The sequence below is a fragment of the Bos javanicus genome, chromosome 23 (assembly GCF_032452875.1).
Source record: "Bos javanicus breed banteng chromosome 23, ARS-OSU_banteng_1.0, whole genome shotgun sequence".
NCBI lineage: Eukaryota > Metazoa > Chordata > Mammalia > Artiodactyla > Bovidae > Bos > Bos javanicus.
The window spans coordinates 28,840,207-28,856,382 of record NC_083890.1 but is presented as its reverse complement, the minus strand read 5'-3'; the positions used below and the strand labels follow the sequence as shown (position 1 = coordinate 28,856,382).

Sequence of the window (16,176 nt, the reverse complement as noted above, 5' to 3'; positions counted from 1 at the left end):
TACACCTTGTGGTCTGCCCGGTGGAGGCCTTTCCGGACGGTCCGAGAGGCGAGACTGAGGGGCTGGGCTCCCGGAGGCGCTGGCAGGGATGGGGTTGCCCGGAAGGGCCTGGCAATGGTCGCAGAGGCTCCAGCAGAGCCCAGTTACTGAGGTCTTGTCCGCGATTGCCGAGTGGCAGGCGGCCCAAGTGGGCGCGGGGTGGGCCAGGTGCTGTGCCAGTGGGTGCACTGCAGAGGAGAAAGAACCAGCATTCTGTAGGGTATTTTGCTTTCCAGAGTGATTTTCATTTATTTACCTGCCCTTGTTGAATCCTTTCTGCAGTCCTCTGGGATGTACGGGTTATTATTATCCCCCAGTATGGGAATGATGGTGGTGCTGGTGGAGAGCTTCATGGCTGGGTTAAGGCCAACTGATGCCCTAAGAACAGCTTTACAGTGGTGCCCCCTTGGCTTTTCCATGGTTTAACATGGCATCTTAAGAATACTGAGCCTTTCTATCCTATTAATATAGTGTATTTCACCATTTACCTAGATTTCTTTCATGTTTTTTGTAATTTATTAGCTTATGCCATAAAGATCTTACACATATTTTGTAAGATTTGTATTTATTTCATGTTTTACGGTATTGTTGTAAATATACTTTTAAAATATTGTCAATCTTCACTAGTCCATTTATTTGTGTATATTAACAAACAGTTTTTAAAATAGTGACTTTGTAAAACTCATTTATTCTGCTTCATTTTTGTAGAATCTTTGGCATTTTCTTCCCCCCGCCCCAGACTTTATTGAGCTATAATTGATATATAAATTTACAGTGGTTTCCCAGGCAGCACAGTGGTAAAGAATCTGCCTGCTAATGCAAGAGACACAGGTTAGATCCCTGGGTTGGGAAGATCCCCTGGAGTAGGAAAAGGCAACCCACTCCAGTATCATTGCCTGGAAAATTCTATAGACAGAGGAGCCTGGTGGGCTACAGTTCATGGGGTCACAAAGATTTGCACACAATTGAGGGACTGAGCACAAGTTTAAAGTGTGCAGTGTGCTAGTGTACTAGATTGATAAATAGACTGGATGGAGAGTCTCTGTGTAGCTTCATAAGAAACTGCTGACTCGTTTCCAGCAGCTTCGCTGCTTCCTATTCTTGCCCCAGTGAGCGAGGGTCTCTGCAACACCACGTCCTGGTCAGCACTTGGCATCACCTGTTCTTAGATTCTCGATATTCTATTAGGTGTGATGATACATTTTTGTCATTTTTTAATTTACACGTTGTAGAAACATAAGATGTTTAGCATCTTTTCATATGCGTTTCCATTGTTATGTTTTTCTGAAGAGGTGTCTGTTCAGACTTTAGTTTTAAAAGGTTACTAGTTATTGTTTCGGAGAAGGCAATGGCACCCCACTCCAGTACTCTTGCCTGGAGAATCCCATGGACAGAGGAGCCTGGTAGGCTACAGTCCATCGGGTTGCTAAGAGTCAGGCACAACTGAGCGACTTCACTTGCACTTTTCACTTTCATGCATTGGAGAAGGAAATGGCAACCCACTCCAGTGTTCTTGCCTGGAGAATCCCAGGGATGGGCTAGCCTGGTGGGCTGACGTCTATGGGGTCGCACAGAGTCAGACACGACTGAAGTGACTTAGCAGCAGCAGCAGCTGGTAAATAATGCTTTCAAAAATTACAGGGGATTAAAAACCCCTTCAGAGAAGGCAATGGCAACCCACTCCAGTACTCTTGCCTGGAAAATCCCATGGATGGGGGAGCCTGGTAGGCTGCAGTCCATGGGGTCACGAAGAGTCGGACATGACTGAGAGATTTCACTTTCACTTTTCACTTTCATGGATTGGAGAAGGAAATGGCAACCTGCTCCAGTGTTCTTGCCTGGAGAATCCCAGGGACGGGGGAGCCTGGTGGGCTGCCGTCTATGGGGTCGCACAGAACTGGACAGGACTGAAGCGACTTAGCAGCAGCAGCAGCAACAAAAATCTCTTACATTTGTAAACATTTGACAGATCACCTTCAACTCATACATTAGGATGTACATTCTGATCCTCTAGCTGGGCTGGTGCTCACCACACAGCTGTGTTATTCTCTTGTTGGACATAGGTCATCTCACAGAAGACCAACATCAGACAAGGACATCTGAGTGCATGACACAGAGAGACAAAACAAGACCATGACATCATTCTAAGCACAGACCAAAGAAGTGGCACTGTGCCCCTCACCATGTACCAAACCTCTCTCTGTGCTAATACCAGTGACCACTGTTTCTTTCCAGTCACATCTGTACCCTTGTTCTAGTCTGCCCTCCCTACAGGGAAGGCTCACTGAGATGCCCAGTCATAGAAATACCCCCACTTCCTAACAACACCCAGTCAAAGTGAGCCAGTCTTGCATCTGAAAGTTAAAGTCACTCAGTCAAGTCCGACTCTTTGTGACCCCATGGACTACATGGTCCATGGAATTCTCCATGTAACATTAGAATCCACCACCTTATTACTTTTTACTTACTACTCCTGCTACACTTTCTCTCCGAATTCAATCAGTTTTGTTTCCCTTCACCCTTGGACACCTCTCTCCTGGACAAAAATATACATGAAGTTTTTACTCTTGTGGAATGAAGCATTTTATGACCCAAAGATGAAAAGCCATCAAAACACATAAATCTTCCCTATGTCAAGCAGACACTCACAAGATACAAACATATGCCCCTATTCCGATGGAAAGACACATAAAAATGTTTGGCAAGCAGGTAACATGTCTCAATGTTCTTCAGTCAAAGACCACCAGGAGCAAAGCTGTGGGCCATCAAGTTGGATTTATTCTGGATGCAGTAAGGGAGTCACAGACCATCAGGGACCATGGCCAGAATACTGGAGTGGGTAGCCTTTTCCTTCTCCAGGGGATCTTCCCAACCCAGGGATCAAACCCATGTTTCCCATATTGCAGGTGGATTCTTTACCAGCTGAGCCACAAGAGAAGCCCAAGAATACTGGAATGGGTAGCCTATCCCTTCTACAGTGGATTTTCCCAACCCAAGAATTGAACTGGGTTCTCCCACATTGCAGGTGGATTCTTTACCAACTGAGCTATCAGGGAAGCACAGTCTTGCACAGATGCCCCTCAAACTCACCCAGCCAAAGTCCATATCCTGTATGTCAGCAGTCCTCAGCATTTTTGGCACAGGAATTGATTTCATGAAGACAATTTTTCCACAGACCAGGGGAGGGGGGAGTAGTTTCAGGATGATTCAAGCACGCTACATTTACTGTACACTTTATTTCTAATCTAATGTTGGCTCTGATCTCACAGGAGATACCGGCCCAAGCCCAGAGCTTGGGGACCCCCTGCTGTATATGTTCTAACACATCACAAGAGACGCCATGGTCCCTGATGCTCTGTGACCCCCTTGCTGCATCCAGAATAAATCCAACTTGATGGCCCACAGCTTTGCTCCTGGTGGTCTTTGACTGAAGAACATTGAGACATGTTACCTGCTTGCCAAACATTTTTATGTGTCTTTCCATCGAAATAGGGGCATATGTTTGTATCTTGTGAGTGTCTGCTTGACATAGGGAAGATTTATGTGTTTTGATGGCTTTTCATCTTTGGGTCATAAAATGCTTCATTCCACAAGAGTAAAAACTTCATGTATATTTTTGTCCAGGAGAGAGGTGTCCAAGGGTGAAGGGAAACAAAACTGATTGAATTCGGAGAGAAAGTGTAGCAGGAGTAGTAAGTAAAAAGTAATAAGGTGGTGGATTCTAATGTTATATCTTCCGCTTCATAACTTTACAAGTATGTACAAGCTCTACAAAGTATTGACATCTGTTGTGTTCAGTTGATAACTTCTGTGTGTCCTTATGTTTACCAGGTTAAGGAATGCAACAAGAGACCAAGGATTATACCCATTTATCATTATCGGACAACTAGCAGTGATGGGCAGTTTTGAACATTTAAGACCTTAAGGTAATAAACTATGGTTTGGCTAATGTCTGAACACTCTGTTAAAATACACATTAAAGAAACTTTCAGACCATGCTGTATTTTAAAGACATATCTAAGACCTGCACAGACAAATCCATGACTTCAATATTAATATTATTTTAGTATGCATCAACCTATGAATCACACAGTATCTTTTAGGGGAAAGAGATGGGAGATTAATTAACAACATTCTAGATATGCATTGACCAATATGCTACCTAATAGCCACATATTACTATTTAAATTAAAATAAATAAAAGTGCTCAGCACAACAGACACTTTAAGGTGCTAAGGAGTCTCATGTAGCTACTAGCTACCTAACTGGACTGCACAGCCATAGAACAGTTCTTTCACCACAGAATGTTCTCTTGGAATGGACTGTTCTTCATGATTTGTGGGCCTCAAGTCAGGTGCATTAGACCACATGAGATGCTGCTGCTGCTGCTGCTAAGTCACTTCAGTCATGTCCGACTCTGTGCAATTCCATTGATGGCAGCCCACCAGGCTCCCCCATCCCTGGGATTCTCCAGGCAAGAACACTGGAGTGGGTGTCCATTTCCTTCTCCAATGCATGAAAGTGAAAGTGAAAGGGAATTCACTCAGTCATGTCCAACTCTTTTCGACTGCATGGACTGCAGCCTACCAGGCTCCTCTGTCCATGGGATTTTCCAGGCAAGAGTACCAGAGTGGGGTGCCATCGCTTCTCTGCCACGTGAGATGAAAGGGTCAATATTATTTTTCATAGACACTACGTCAGATTTCTGTCTGGGATATGAATACATATTAAGCTGGTGTGTAACAAAATCAAAGTAGGTTATGAATGTGTCTGGCACTTTAGGTACAAACTGTTCCCAGTTCCAAAGGGAAACACCTGTCCCCCGACCTCCCTTCCCAGATGGAGGACACTCTCTGGCATCACTTTCTATGGGGTGAGTTCTCTTCTAGAGGAGCCCAGGAGCACGGTCCTGAGTTAAGTTTTGGGAGGCAGGGAGTCCAGCTCAGGAGAAAGGATTTTCCAAAATGAAAAGGAGGCAAAGGCAGGGATCAGTTGAGAGATGCCCGGATTCATTCAGAACAGCAGTTCTCAGAGTGTGGTCTGTGGAACCCTTGATGTCACTGAGACCCTTTCATGAGATCCCAGAGGTGAAAACTACTTTCACAGATATTATTTAACTTCTCACTATGTTGACATTTGCTTTGATGTATAGCTTAGCAGTAATGGAGACTATGGTAGCAAGCTGCACTTGTAATTATTTTCAGCAAAATTTTCTTGTAGAAAAAAAGAAAACTAATAATCAGGTTTGCTGTAAAACATCCAGAATGACACATTAAAAATTCTTATCTGTCCTTAATAAACCAAAACGGAAAAAAATATGAAAAAGAATATATATACACACACACGTATAAGTGAATCACTTTGCTGTACAGCAGAAATTAACATTATAAATCAAATACCCTTCAATAAAATATATTATTTAAAATAAAATAAATAAAAATGCTTATGTTTCCTAATCATCAGTCTTAAATACACATTTTAAAAGTATCTTCTGTGATGACATGGAAAGTACACATCGAGCACTTCTACTACATTTCAAAGTCCTATGGCCCAAGGGAAAACTCTGTGTGAGCTTAACTATCCTCTTTTTCATGGAAAAAGACTTATTGAAAGAAAGAATGATGCAGAAAGATCTGTATAATTTAGTGAAACAATGTATTACTTTATAAAAATCTTACATTACTACATCAGATGTTCAATCAGCAAAATAGGCTTATGGATTTTAAAATAACAGAATATAAAATAGTCAATGATATTGTTTCAGGTCCACTGTGGAAGAAAGCTTTGAGAAACTACAGTTTGTATAGTTTTACTTTTGTATCCAAGATGAACATCCACAATTATCTGAAAACATTATTTAAAAATACTACTCCTACCTGTGTGTGGGCTTTTTCACCACCCCACTCCAGTACTCTTGCCTGGAAAATCCCATGGACGGAGGAGCCTGGTAGGCTGCAGTCCATGGGGTCGCTAAGAATCAGACACGACTGAGCGACTTCACTTTCACTTTTCACTTTCATGCATTGGAGAAGGAAATGGCAACCCACTCCAGTGTTCTTGCCTGGAGAATCCCAGGGACAGGGGAGCCTGGTGGGCTTCTGTCTATGGGGTCACACAGAGTCGGACAGGACTGAAGCGACTTAGCAGCAGCAGCAGCAGACTTCAATCAAAATAACAGATTCAGTGCAGACGCAAACCTAAAAATCCAGTGGTCTTCTAGTGAAAAAGACAAGAAACATATTGGAAAAAAATGTAAAAAGCCCTATGCTTCTTACTACCCTGTTTATTTGGGGAAATAGTTCTTCATATTAAATGAATGTGTTATTAACATTATTCTAAATAAACTAAAAAAATCTTTAAAGTGCATTATTCGTAGTGTGGAAAATATGCATAGAAGTGGTCACAAAATACTATCCTTGGGGTCCTCACTAATTTGTAAGATTGTGTAGGTATTTTAATCAAGATTGCAAACAGCCCCAAAGCTGGGAGACAGTGTGACAAAGAGTTCTCCGTGCAGGAGGGGAGTTCACTTCAGTTCAATCATGACTCGTGTCTGACTCTTTGTGACCCCATGGACTGCAGCATGTCAGGCTTCCCTGTCCATCACCATCTCCTGGAGCTTGCTCAGACTCATGTCCATCAAGTCGGTGATGCCATCCAATCATCTTATCCTTTGTCATCCTTTTCTCCTCCTGCCTTCAATCTTGCCCAGCATCAGGGTCTTTTCCAATGAGTCAGTTCTTCACACCAGGTGGCCAAAGTTTTGGAGTTTCAGCTTCAGCATCAATCCTTCCAATGAGTATTCAGGACTAATTTCCTTTCAGATTGACTGGCTGGATCTCCTTGCAGTCCAAGGGACCCTCAAGAGTCTTCTCCAACACCACAGTTCAAAAGCATCAATCCTTTGTTGCTCAGCTTTCTTTATAGTCCAACTCTCACATCCATACATGACTACTGGAAAAACCATAGCCTTGACTAGATGGCCCTTTGTTGGCAAAGTAATGTCTCTGCTTTGGAATATGCTGTCTAGGTTGGTCATAACTTTTCTTCCAAGGAGAAAGTGTCTTTTAATTTCATGGCTGCAATCACCATCTGCAGTGATTTTGGAGCCAAAAAATTAATCTCTCACTGTTTCCATTGTTACCTCATCTATTTGACATGAAGAGATGGGACCAGATGCCATGATCTTAGTTTTCTGAATGTTCAGTTTTAAGCCAACTTTTTAACTCTCTCTTTCACTTTCATCAAGAGGCTCTTTAGTTTGCTTTCTGCCATAAGGGTAGTTGTCCTCTGCATATCTGAGGTTATTGATATTTCTCCCAGCAATCTTGATTCCAGCTTGTGCTTCATCCAGTCCAGTGTTTCTCATGAGGTACGCTGCATATAAGTTAAATAATCAGGGTGACAATATACAGCCTTGACATACTCCTTTCCAGATTTGGAACCAGTCTGTTTTTCCATGTCCAGTTCTAACTCTTGCTTCTTGACCTGCATACAGATTTCTCAGGAGGCAGGTCAGATGGTCTGGTATTCCCATCTCTTGAAGAATTTTTCACAGTTTGTTATGATCCACACAGACAAAGGCTTTGGCATAGTCAATAAAGCAGAAGTAGATGTTTTCTCTTTTGCTTTTTCGATAATCCAGGGGATGTTGTCACTTTGATCTCTGGCTCCTCTGGCTTTTCTAAATCCGGCTTGAAAGTCTGAAAGTTCACTATTCAAGTACTGTTGAAGCCTGGTTTGGAGAATTTTGAGCATTACTTTGTTAGCATGTGAGATGAGTGCAATTATTCAGTAGTTTGAATATTCTACCTAGCAAGAGGGGAGGGATCAGGGCAAAGTCCCAGGTCCCTGGTGGGCGAGCCGCTCAGGATCTCAAGGTCAAGGGCGGTGTCTGGGGCTGGGACGCTCCATGTTGGGGATTCCCCTTCTCCCCGAGTTTCACTTTCTCTCTCACAACCTGTGTCGAGCCCTCCTGCCTAGACACTCATGATGCGGCCCCAGTTCTCACTGCCACTGGGTGTTCAGTTCCTAGAAAAACCAATCAGCGTCTCCGTGGATCCCAGTTATAAAGTCTCCACCGACCCGCCAGGACTCTGCTTCTTCCCAGACCCAGAGGATGCGAGTTATGAGGCCGCGAACCCTCCTCCTGCTGCTCTCGGGGGTCCTGGTCCTGACCGAGACCCTGGCGGGTGAGTGCGGGGTCGGGAGGGAACGGCCTCTGCGGGGAGGGGCGAAAGGACCCCCCGGGAGTCTGGGGGGCAGGACCCCAGGGAACAAGCGACCCCGACTCCCCTGCCCAGAGCCGCCCCCTCACCCCGGTCCCGTGCTGTCCCTCCCTTGCATCCCGACCCCCCTTTTCAATCCCTCCGGAGTTCGGGCCGGTCTTCGACCTCTTCCATCTCACTGGCCCTCCGCCCCCTCCGCCCTCCCGGCCCCATCACCTCGGACCCGGACCCGCGCCGGGAGGAGGTCGGGCCGGGTCTCACCCCTCCCCGCCCCCAGGCTCCCACTCCCTGAGGTATTTCTACACCGGCGTGTCCCGGCCCGGCCTCGGGGAGCCCCGCTTCATCATTGTCGGCTACGTGGACGACACGCAGTTCGTGCGGTTCGACAGCAACACCCCGAATCCGAGGATGGAGCCGCGGGCGCGGTGGGTGGAGCAGGAGGGGCCGGAGTATTGGGATCGGAACACGCGAAACGCCAAGGACGCCGCACAGACTTTCCGGGCGAACCTGAACACCCTGCGCGGCTACTACAACCAGAGCGAGGCCGGTGAGCGACGCGGGCCCGAGTCCGGATCACGACCCCCATCCCCAGGGACCGGCGGAGTTGCCCCGAGTCTGCGGGTCCGAGGGTCACCCCAACATTGCGGAACACACCCGACCCCCGCCCGGGAGGAGCTCGCGGGGACTTGACGCGGTTTCATTTCAGTTTGGGTTTAATCACCGCGGGTGGTCGGGGCGGGTCAGGGTCTCACACCCTCCAGTGGATGTACGGCTGCGACGTGGGGCCGGACGGACGTTTCCTCCGCGGGTACAGGCAGGACGCTTACGACGGCAGAGATTACATCGCCCTGAACGAGGACCTGCGCTCCTGGACCGCGGCGGACACGGCGGCTCAGATCACCAAGCGCAAGTGGGAGGCGGAAGGTGCTGCGGAGGGCGAGAGGAACTACCTGGAGGGCCTGTGCGTGGAGTGGCTCCGCAGATACCTGGAGAACGGGAAGGACGCGCTGCTGCGCGCAGGTACGAGGGGCGCGGGGCCGCCCTGATCTCCCCTCGGGCTGGAGCTGGCTTCCCACGAGGAGAGGAAAATGGGGTCCCTGTGGAAACAGCGCCCCAGGTTCTTGTCAGGAGAGGAAGGAAATCCGCCCGGGTTTTCATATTCTGTGCTAGACCAGTTGCCCCACTTGTCTGAAGGACAATTAAGGAATCCAGCGTCTTTGAGGAAGACGCAGGAAACAATCCCTGAAATAGCTGGTCAGCGGTGCCCTGTGACCCTGGCCACCATCTTGTGATCCATGACTTTCTCTCTCAAGGCCTGTTCTCACCCTGAGAGCATCTTAGGAGGCCTGACTCCAGCTTTTCTGAATCATTCAGCCTCCAGCGGAGTCAGGACCTTTAGTCTGTATTCTCCCCCTCACATTTTTAGAGCGCCTATCCTAGTCTCTCATTCTAGAAATTTCCAAGGACTAATATAGATCATCCGTGATCTCTGAGATGATGCTGTTGTGTTGCTTTTTTCAAAACCATGCTCCTGAATATTCTGTAGCTCAGAGGGTAAAAAAGTTGGTAATACATCTGGGGATCTGATGTATAGCCTGGTGACTATAGTTAGTCTTGTATTATATACTTTTAAATTGATCTTAATCATTCTCATCATCCCAGTCGAATAGATGCACACATAAGGTAAGTTGATAAATATATTAATTATCTTCATAGTGTTTCATATATTGTGAGTTTTCTTGTCTTAGTGGGGTTTCAGTCTGAGGTAGACCTTTACCTGCCTGGTTACTGGAAAGTACCCTCCACACACATGTGGAGTCTGGAGCTGATGCTAACATTTTTCTTTTCTAAAGCACTTGTGAATTATGCTTCATATATCAAAGCAACATGTAGTACACTCTAAATGTGTACAATTTTTGTTAAGTATAAATCGGTAAAGCTGGGTAAAAAATCACTGTTCTGTTCCTTCTCAGGATGGTCACATGATGCTGCTTCAGTGACCCATGGAGGTAACACAAACTGAATTTTCTGATTCTTCCTCAGACCCTCCAAAGGCACATGTGACCCATCACCCCATCTCTGACCGTGAGGTCACCCTGAGGTGCTGGGCCCTGGGCTTCTACCCTGAGGAGATCTCACTGACCTGGCAGCGTGAGGGGGAGGACCAGACCCAGGACATGGAGCTTGTGGAGACCAGGCCTTCAGGGGATGGAACCTTCCAGAAGTGGGCAGCCCTGGTGGTGCCTTCTGGAGAGGAGCAGAGATACACGTGCCGTGTGCAGCATGAGGGGCTTCAGGAGCCTCTCACCCTGAAATGGACTAAGGAGGGCCGTGGGGCTGGAGCTTCCTCTCAGATAAAGCAGGAGCCCTTCAGGACTCAGTTCAGCAAGGTCAGGGCTCAAGCTGAGGTCAGGGCCTCTTCCCTTGCCTCCACAGAACCTCCTCAGACCTCCTTCCTCACCATGGGCATCATTGTTGGCCTGGTTCTCCTCGTAGTAGCTGTGGTGGCTGGAGCTGTGATCTGGAGGAAGAAGCGCTCAGGTAGGGAAGAGAGGGAGGTATCTGAGTTTTCTTGTCACAGTGGGGTTTCAGTCCGAGGTAGACGTTTACCTGCCTGGTTACTGGAAAGTACCACATGTGGACACACATGTGGAGTCTGGAGCTAATGTTAACATTTTTCTTTTCTAAAGCACGTGTGAAAATGAAAGACAAATTTTTCGCCTTCCTAATTCCAGTTAGGGACCAGGCTTCTAGCACTTGAAGGTCTTTGATGAGGACAGACCTCCAGGAGGGCAGATGGCCCAGTCTTACACATCTTCCTTCTCTATGTTCCTGATCCTAGCATGAGTTTTGACCACAGTTCCAGAAAGTTCTGTGGGGTTTGGGACTAGGGGTTGCTCTAGGATCTCATGACTAAGCCTTCTCCCTGGCCTCTCACGTGATACTTTCTTCTCACAGGTGAAAAAGGACGGATCTACACCCAGGCTGCAAGTAAGTAGGGAGGGGGTGATTCCTGAGACCCTTGTGAGGGTGCAGACAGGAGGCCATGCGGGACTCACCCTCCTCAAAGTGCCTTCTCTAGTTTCTCTCCTGTGGGTTCTGACCACGTCCTGGTCTTGTTCTCCCCCAGGCAGTGACAGTGCCCAGGGCTCTGATGTGTCTCTCACGGTTCCTAAAGGTGAGACCCTGGAGAGTCTAGATTGGAAGGAGCATTGGAGCAGAGGGGACACATTAGGCCTGGCGGGGATCTTTGAGTGGGACATGTGGGCATGTGGGGGGCTGTGAAAAATGTCAGCCCTTACATGACTGACCTGAACTGGTTCCTGATTCTTTTCTCTCACAGTTTGAGACAGCTGCCTTGTGGGGACTGAGTGATGCTGCATCCCGCTATGTGACTTCAGATCACCGGACACCTCTTTCTGCAGCTGCATCTGAATGTGTCTGTGCTCCTATTAGCATAACATGAGGAGTTGGGGAGACTGGTCACCCCTGCCCACCGTGCCCCCTCCCCACCCTGACCTGTGTTCTCCTCCCTGATCCACTGTCCTGTTTCAGCAGAGACGGGGCTGGGCCGTCTCCATCGCTGTCTTTGCTTCATATGCACTGAGTAATGATGTCTTATTTCCTCTTTGAAAATAAAATCTGTATATATATGAATCTGTTTTTTCTAATTGGTGCCATGAAGGGGGATTGGATAATAAAGGTGAGGATTCCTAAAGTTTGAAAGAGGAAATAAATTGAAACACTGAGAACCTTCCAGATCCATCCACAGGTTTGCTGTGCTGAGTCAGCTGCAGGAGGGACAGGAGGAGGCTGTGAGGAGCTGAGTGTGGACAGGGCCTGTGCCCAGTCAGTGATCAGTGCCTGGTGGGCATGCATGCACTTCCCATGCACCGCCTATGGTCACTCCTGGGCTGGGTCCTCGTCTCCATTTCATTGTCCTTGTCCCCTCAGTAAATCCTTGTCCCACCAAGGACCTGTGATCATGGACTCAGAAGTCACCTGGGCCTTGTTGTATCTCCAAGACCATGGACAGGGTGCTTTTCTTAAACGGTTAGCCTAGGATCAGGGCTTGGACCAATCCTTAGCTACTGTCATTTTTGAATGTGTTTATATTTTGCTTATTTAGTTATTGCTATTACTGTTGGTGGTGTAATGACTGTTATTTTTCATGTGTAGAGTCCTGGTCTGATTCTTCTCCAGGTGACCCCATCTCTGACAGTAGCAGGGGTCACTTTGCCTGTCACTGTCCCCACAAGTCCAAGGGGACCATGCACACAGGATTCTCAGTGGTTCCAAGAGAGAAATTTCAGAGCCATCCAGCTCTTGCCCTCCTGAGATTTTGCTGGTTTCTTCTTTCCAACTTTTCTCCATCTTTTTAAAGGAACCACGTGATGGAACTTGCAAAGAGGAGGGACCCAATAGTTTCATATCTTGACTTAATTCTTGCTGGGTTTCTCTCTTCTCTGCAGTCTACCCCCTCTTCTGCCCTTATCTTCTAAGGCTATTGTTGGCTCCCATCTCAACTCATGGATTTAGAAAGCAGAGTCTAATAAAATCACAGCAAGTTGAATATAGGAGCCGGAAGCGAAGGATCTTCCTTTCTGAAGAGATAAAGAGCCTTGTGTGTGGTGTGCAGGCTGATTGGTGTGGGAGGGAAGGGAGATCAACCTTTGTGAGTAAAATACAGGCGGCATTGAGGTCAGTGCGAATGGATGTTGTGCTGTAACTGCGAAGAGACAGCCTGTGGCCTGAGGTCACATCAATAAAGACACAATATCTGGAATAGGGAAGTGCTTTACTGACCATTCAGTGAACTGATATTTGTTGTGTGACGGAGACATGACACACTCTTTTGCATCTAGAAGAACCCAGTGAACTAACACCAGACAAACCTTGTCTGCCATGTGCAGTGTTCTAGGGGGAAGGGGCAGAGCATGACTATGAGCCTAGAAAGTGAGGGAGTGTTTCCCTTACAGGTTGGTAAGTGCTCTGAGGAAGGTGACCCAGAGTATGAGTGTGTGGGGACAGGGAAGGTGGCTGTGTTACTAGGGTGGAGAGTGGGCTTCACTGAAAAGGTGACCTTTGAGTAAAGATGTGAAGGACATGAAGGAATGTCCACAAGGAGGCCTAGGGGAGGTTCTCTCCGGGCAGAGGAGCCTCCAGGGCAAATGCATGAGGGCAGGAGAGTGTCTGTGTTCAAGGGAGAGCCAGGAGGCAGCTGGGGCTGAAGGAAAAGGAATTGCGCTCAGATCCCATGTCCGGCCAGATCCTGTGGGCCTCCAAGATGTTAAAGGGGGTTGATTTTATCTCAGTAAGCTGTGGAGTCATAGGATGATACAAACAGAGGAGGACCTGCTGTGACTGCTCTCTGGAAGCATCAGCCAGGCTGCTGTGCAGAGTCAGGAGGTGAAGGGCAAGGGAGGCGCAGAGGAGCCTGAGGGAAACAGCGCAGGGTCCAGGAGAGGCTGCTGCTTGTCTGGGGTGTGAGCAGGGAAGATAGTGGTGAGTGAGTGGATTCTTGATCTATTCTGAAAATGCATTTTACAGCATTTCCTAGAGGATTAAATCTCAGTTATGAGAAAGGGTGAAGAAGGACTGCAAAATTTGAGATTTGCAAGTAAACATGGGGCGCCTACAGTGGGAATGAGGGGACTCTGGAAGGAGCATGTTTCAGGAGGCATCGCCATCAGCATTTGGTTTAGGGACATGGCAACTGAGTTGTGTTTACTAGTCTAGGGTTTAGGTGAGATGACTTGACTGGAGAAATAGATGGAAGTGGTGACACCATATAAATGATGTTTAGAGCCTTGAGAACAGATGAGGTCACAGATGAGGGGAGAATTGGCTGCAGAAGCAGAGGGACGAGGACTGAATCCTGAATCCCCTGCACTATGGGAACTGATCAGACCACACACCTGAGCAGACAACACCATTCTGATGTCTAGATGGCACATGGAAAGGGGTCCTGAAAGACATGAAGCAATGTCTTTTACCTGCACTCCTCTTAGAGACAGAAGGTCTGGAATAGACTTACAGCATGGGCGGTGCTGATCTTCAGATCGGACGTTTCATAGCAGGAACACAGATCTGGATTCCCACACGGCTGTGCACCAGCCTCAAATGTATGGCTTGTTCATAACAGACTCCCAGACTCTGAGCCCTACACTCTAGATGGTGGATCTGGGAAGAATCCTGAGTACTTTGTAACAATCTCTACAAGCAGTCCTGAGCAGACTGGGATCCACTGACTTTAAAGATCTGAGAATGTTAAGGTGGGGAGGGGTCTTAAACACACATTTAAATGTTTTTTTCCTGAGAGGAAAAAGACAAAACATTTGGTGCAAGTTACATGTTATTTCTGCCATGTGCTATCACCAGGCTGAAAATTTAGGAAATGATTATCAGCTCACCATAAAGAGAGTCCCTGAGTTGCTAAGAGAGTAGATCTAAATTTTCTCCACACATGCAGAAAAGGTAATTATGGGACATGATTCAGTTGTCAGATAATGCTATGGTGGTGATTATTTTGCAGTACAGAAGTGTATCAAATCAACAATTGTACACCATAAACTGACTCAGTATTGTATATCAATCATAATAAAGCAGAAGGAAAAGTCTCTGAATCCTTGCTCTCTGAGATTTCCCTACAGGTATTCTTAGGTAGTTCTGGGTGGGGAAAAAAAATTTCAAATTGTTGTGGTTTTGGGTTTATTTCAGGGAAAACCACTGAACAGCCCTGAGGCCACAGCTGGGAACAGAATCCTCAACCCCACCCTGGTCGGGTCCCACACAGGAACCCCTTCCCCTGCAGGTGAGCACAGATACCCCTGTTCACAGCACTGTCAGCCCTGATGTTGGACAGTGGACCCTGTGGTAGACCTGCTCTCTGCTGCTCCTGACAGCTGGCTGATACCCTGCCACCTCTGCCCTGTGTGCCACGTGTGCCTAAGGCATTCAGTGTACTTCCAGTCTCTCTGTGGCACCATGTCCTAAGTAAGAGTCCAGCATGTGGTAACCTGCCTGATGGAGCCTCAGCCTCTTTCTACCTGCAGGAATATTTAGGAAGCAAGGTTTTCTGTCTAATGGAGGAAGCTGTCTGCCTTCTACCAAGATCATCAAGTGTGAAATTCCCCCCATTTGGGAAGAGGGTACAGTTTCTGGGGTTGGAGAAGGAGAGTGAGGGAGGGGAAAAGAATGACAAATTTCAATTTTTTTGAGCAGTGATCTAGATCAGAACTTGGTTTGCTACATTGTAACCAGTCAAGTTGGGTGAATGAATCAACGATGTCTTTCAACTTCTTCTGTGATGTTGCAAAATGAGGGCCAGTTTCTGTCTGCTCTAGTTTGTACTCTCAGATAAGCAGAGTGCACTTCTGAATAATGAAATGATTACTCAAAATGTCCTCCAGCTGCCGCTGTCTCTTTCCAGGCTTAAAAAAGATCTGGGACTCCCCGGGTGGTCCAGTGGTTAAGAATCCACCTTGCAGTGCAGAGGAAGTGGGTTCAATCCCTGCTCGGGGAACTAAGATCCCACATGCTGTGGAGCAACTAGGCCAGCATACAGCAATCATGAGGCCTGGCACCACTTAGAAGGTCCTTGTGCCTCAAAGAGCCCTCATGGTGCAACAAAGGTCCTGCATGCAGCAACTTGATATTGTCAAATAAATAAATATTAAGAAAATTATTAAAAAAAAAAAAAGAAGATCTATAGTCTTCATGGGACCCATACAGATATACTGACATTTTATTGCATGTTAACTTTTGTAAGTTAGGCAATGCCAAAGAACGTTCAAACTACTGCACTATAGCTCTCATCTCACATGCTAGCAAAGTAACACTCAAAATTCTCCAAGCTAGGCTTCAACAGTATGCGAACCTAGAACTTCCAGATGTACAAGCTGGATTT

At 46.9% G+C, this 16,176-nt stretch overlaps 1 protein-coding gene across 2 annotated transcripts; it reads left to right on the top strand.

Annotated features, from left to right (window-relative positions):
* The first annotated feature begins 8,118 nt into the window (after positions 1-8,118).
* On the top strand, positions 8,119-11,924 carry LOC133236937 (BOLA class I histocompatibility antigen, alpha chain BL3-7-like). 2 transcript variants are annotated; one of them, XM_061399232.1, is made up of 7 exons: positions 8,119-8,231; positions 8,545-8,814; positions 9,012-9,287; positions 10,311-10,808; positions 11,226-11,258; positions 11,398-11,445; positions 11,611-11,924. In XM_061399232.1, the coding sequence occupies exons 1-7, from the start codon at positions 8,159-8,161 to the stop codon at positions 11,613-11,615; spliced, it is 1,203 nt and encodes a 400-aa protein (XP_061255216.1). In that variant the 5' UTR covers positions 8,119-8,158; the 3' UTR covers positions 11,616-11,924. The 2 variants fall into 2 exon arrangements, with proteins under 2 accessions (XP_061255216.1, XP_061255217.1); XM_061399233.1 differs by having other exon boundaries at positions 8,153-8,231; positions 11,226-11,262; positions 11,402-11,445.
* The last annotated feature ends 4,252 nt before the right edge of the window (positions 11,925-16,176 follow it).

Excerpts from the sequence above, each read along its gene's own strand:
- LOC133236937 (XM_061399232.1), top strand. The coding sequence starts at position 8,159 with ATGCGAGTTATGAGGCCGCGAACCCTCCTCCTGCTGCTCTCGGGGGTC. Across the intron at positions 8,815-9,011 it reads CTACAACCAGAGCGAGGCCG|GGTCTCACACCCTCCAGTGG; the intron begins GTGAGCGACGCG and ends GGGGCGGGTCAG. Across the intron at positions 11,259-11,397 it reads GATCTACACCCAGGCTGCAA|GCAGTGACAGTGCCCAGGGC; the intron begins GTAAGTAGGGAG and ends GTTCTCCCCCAG.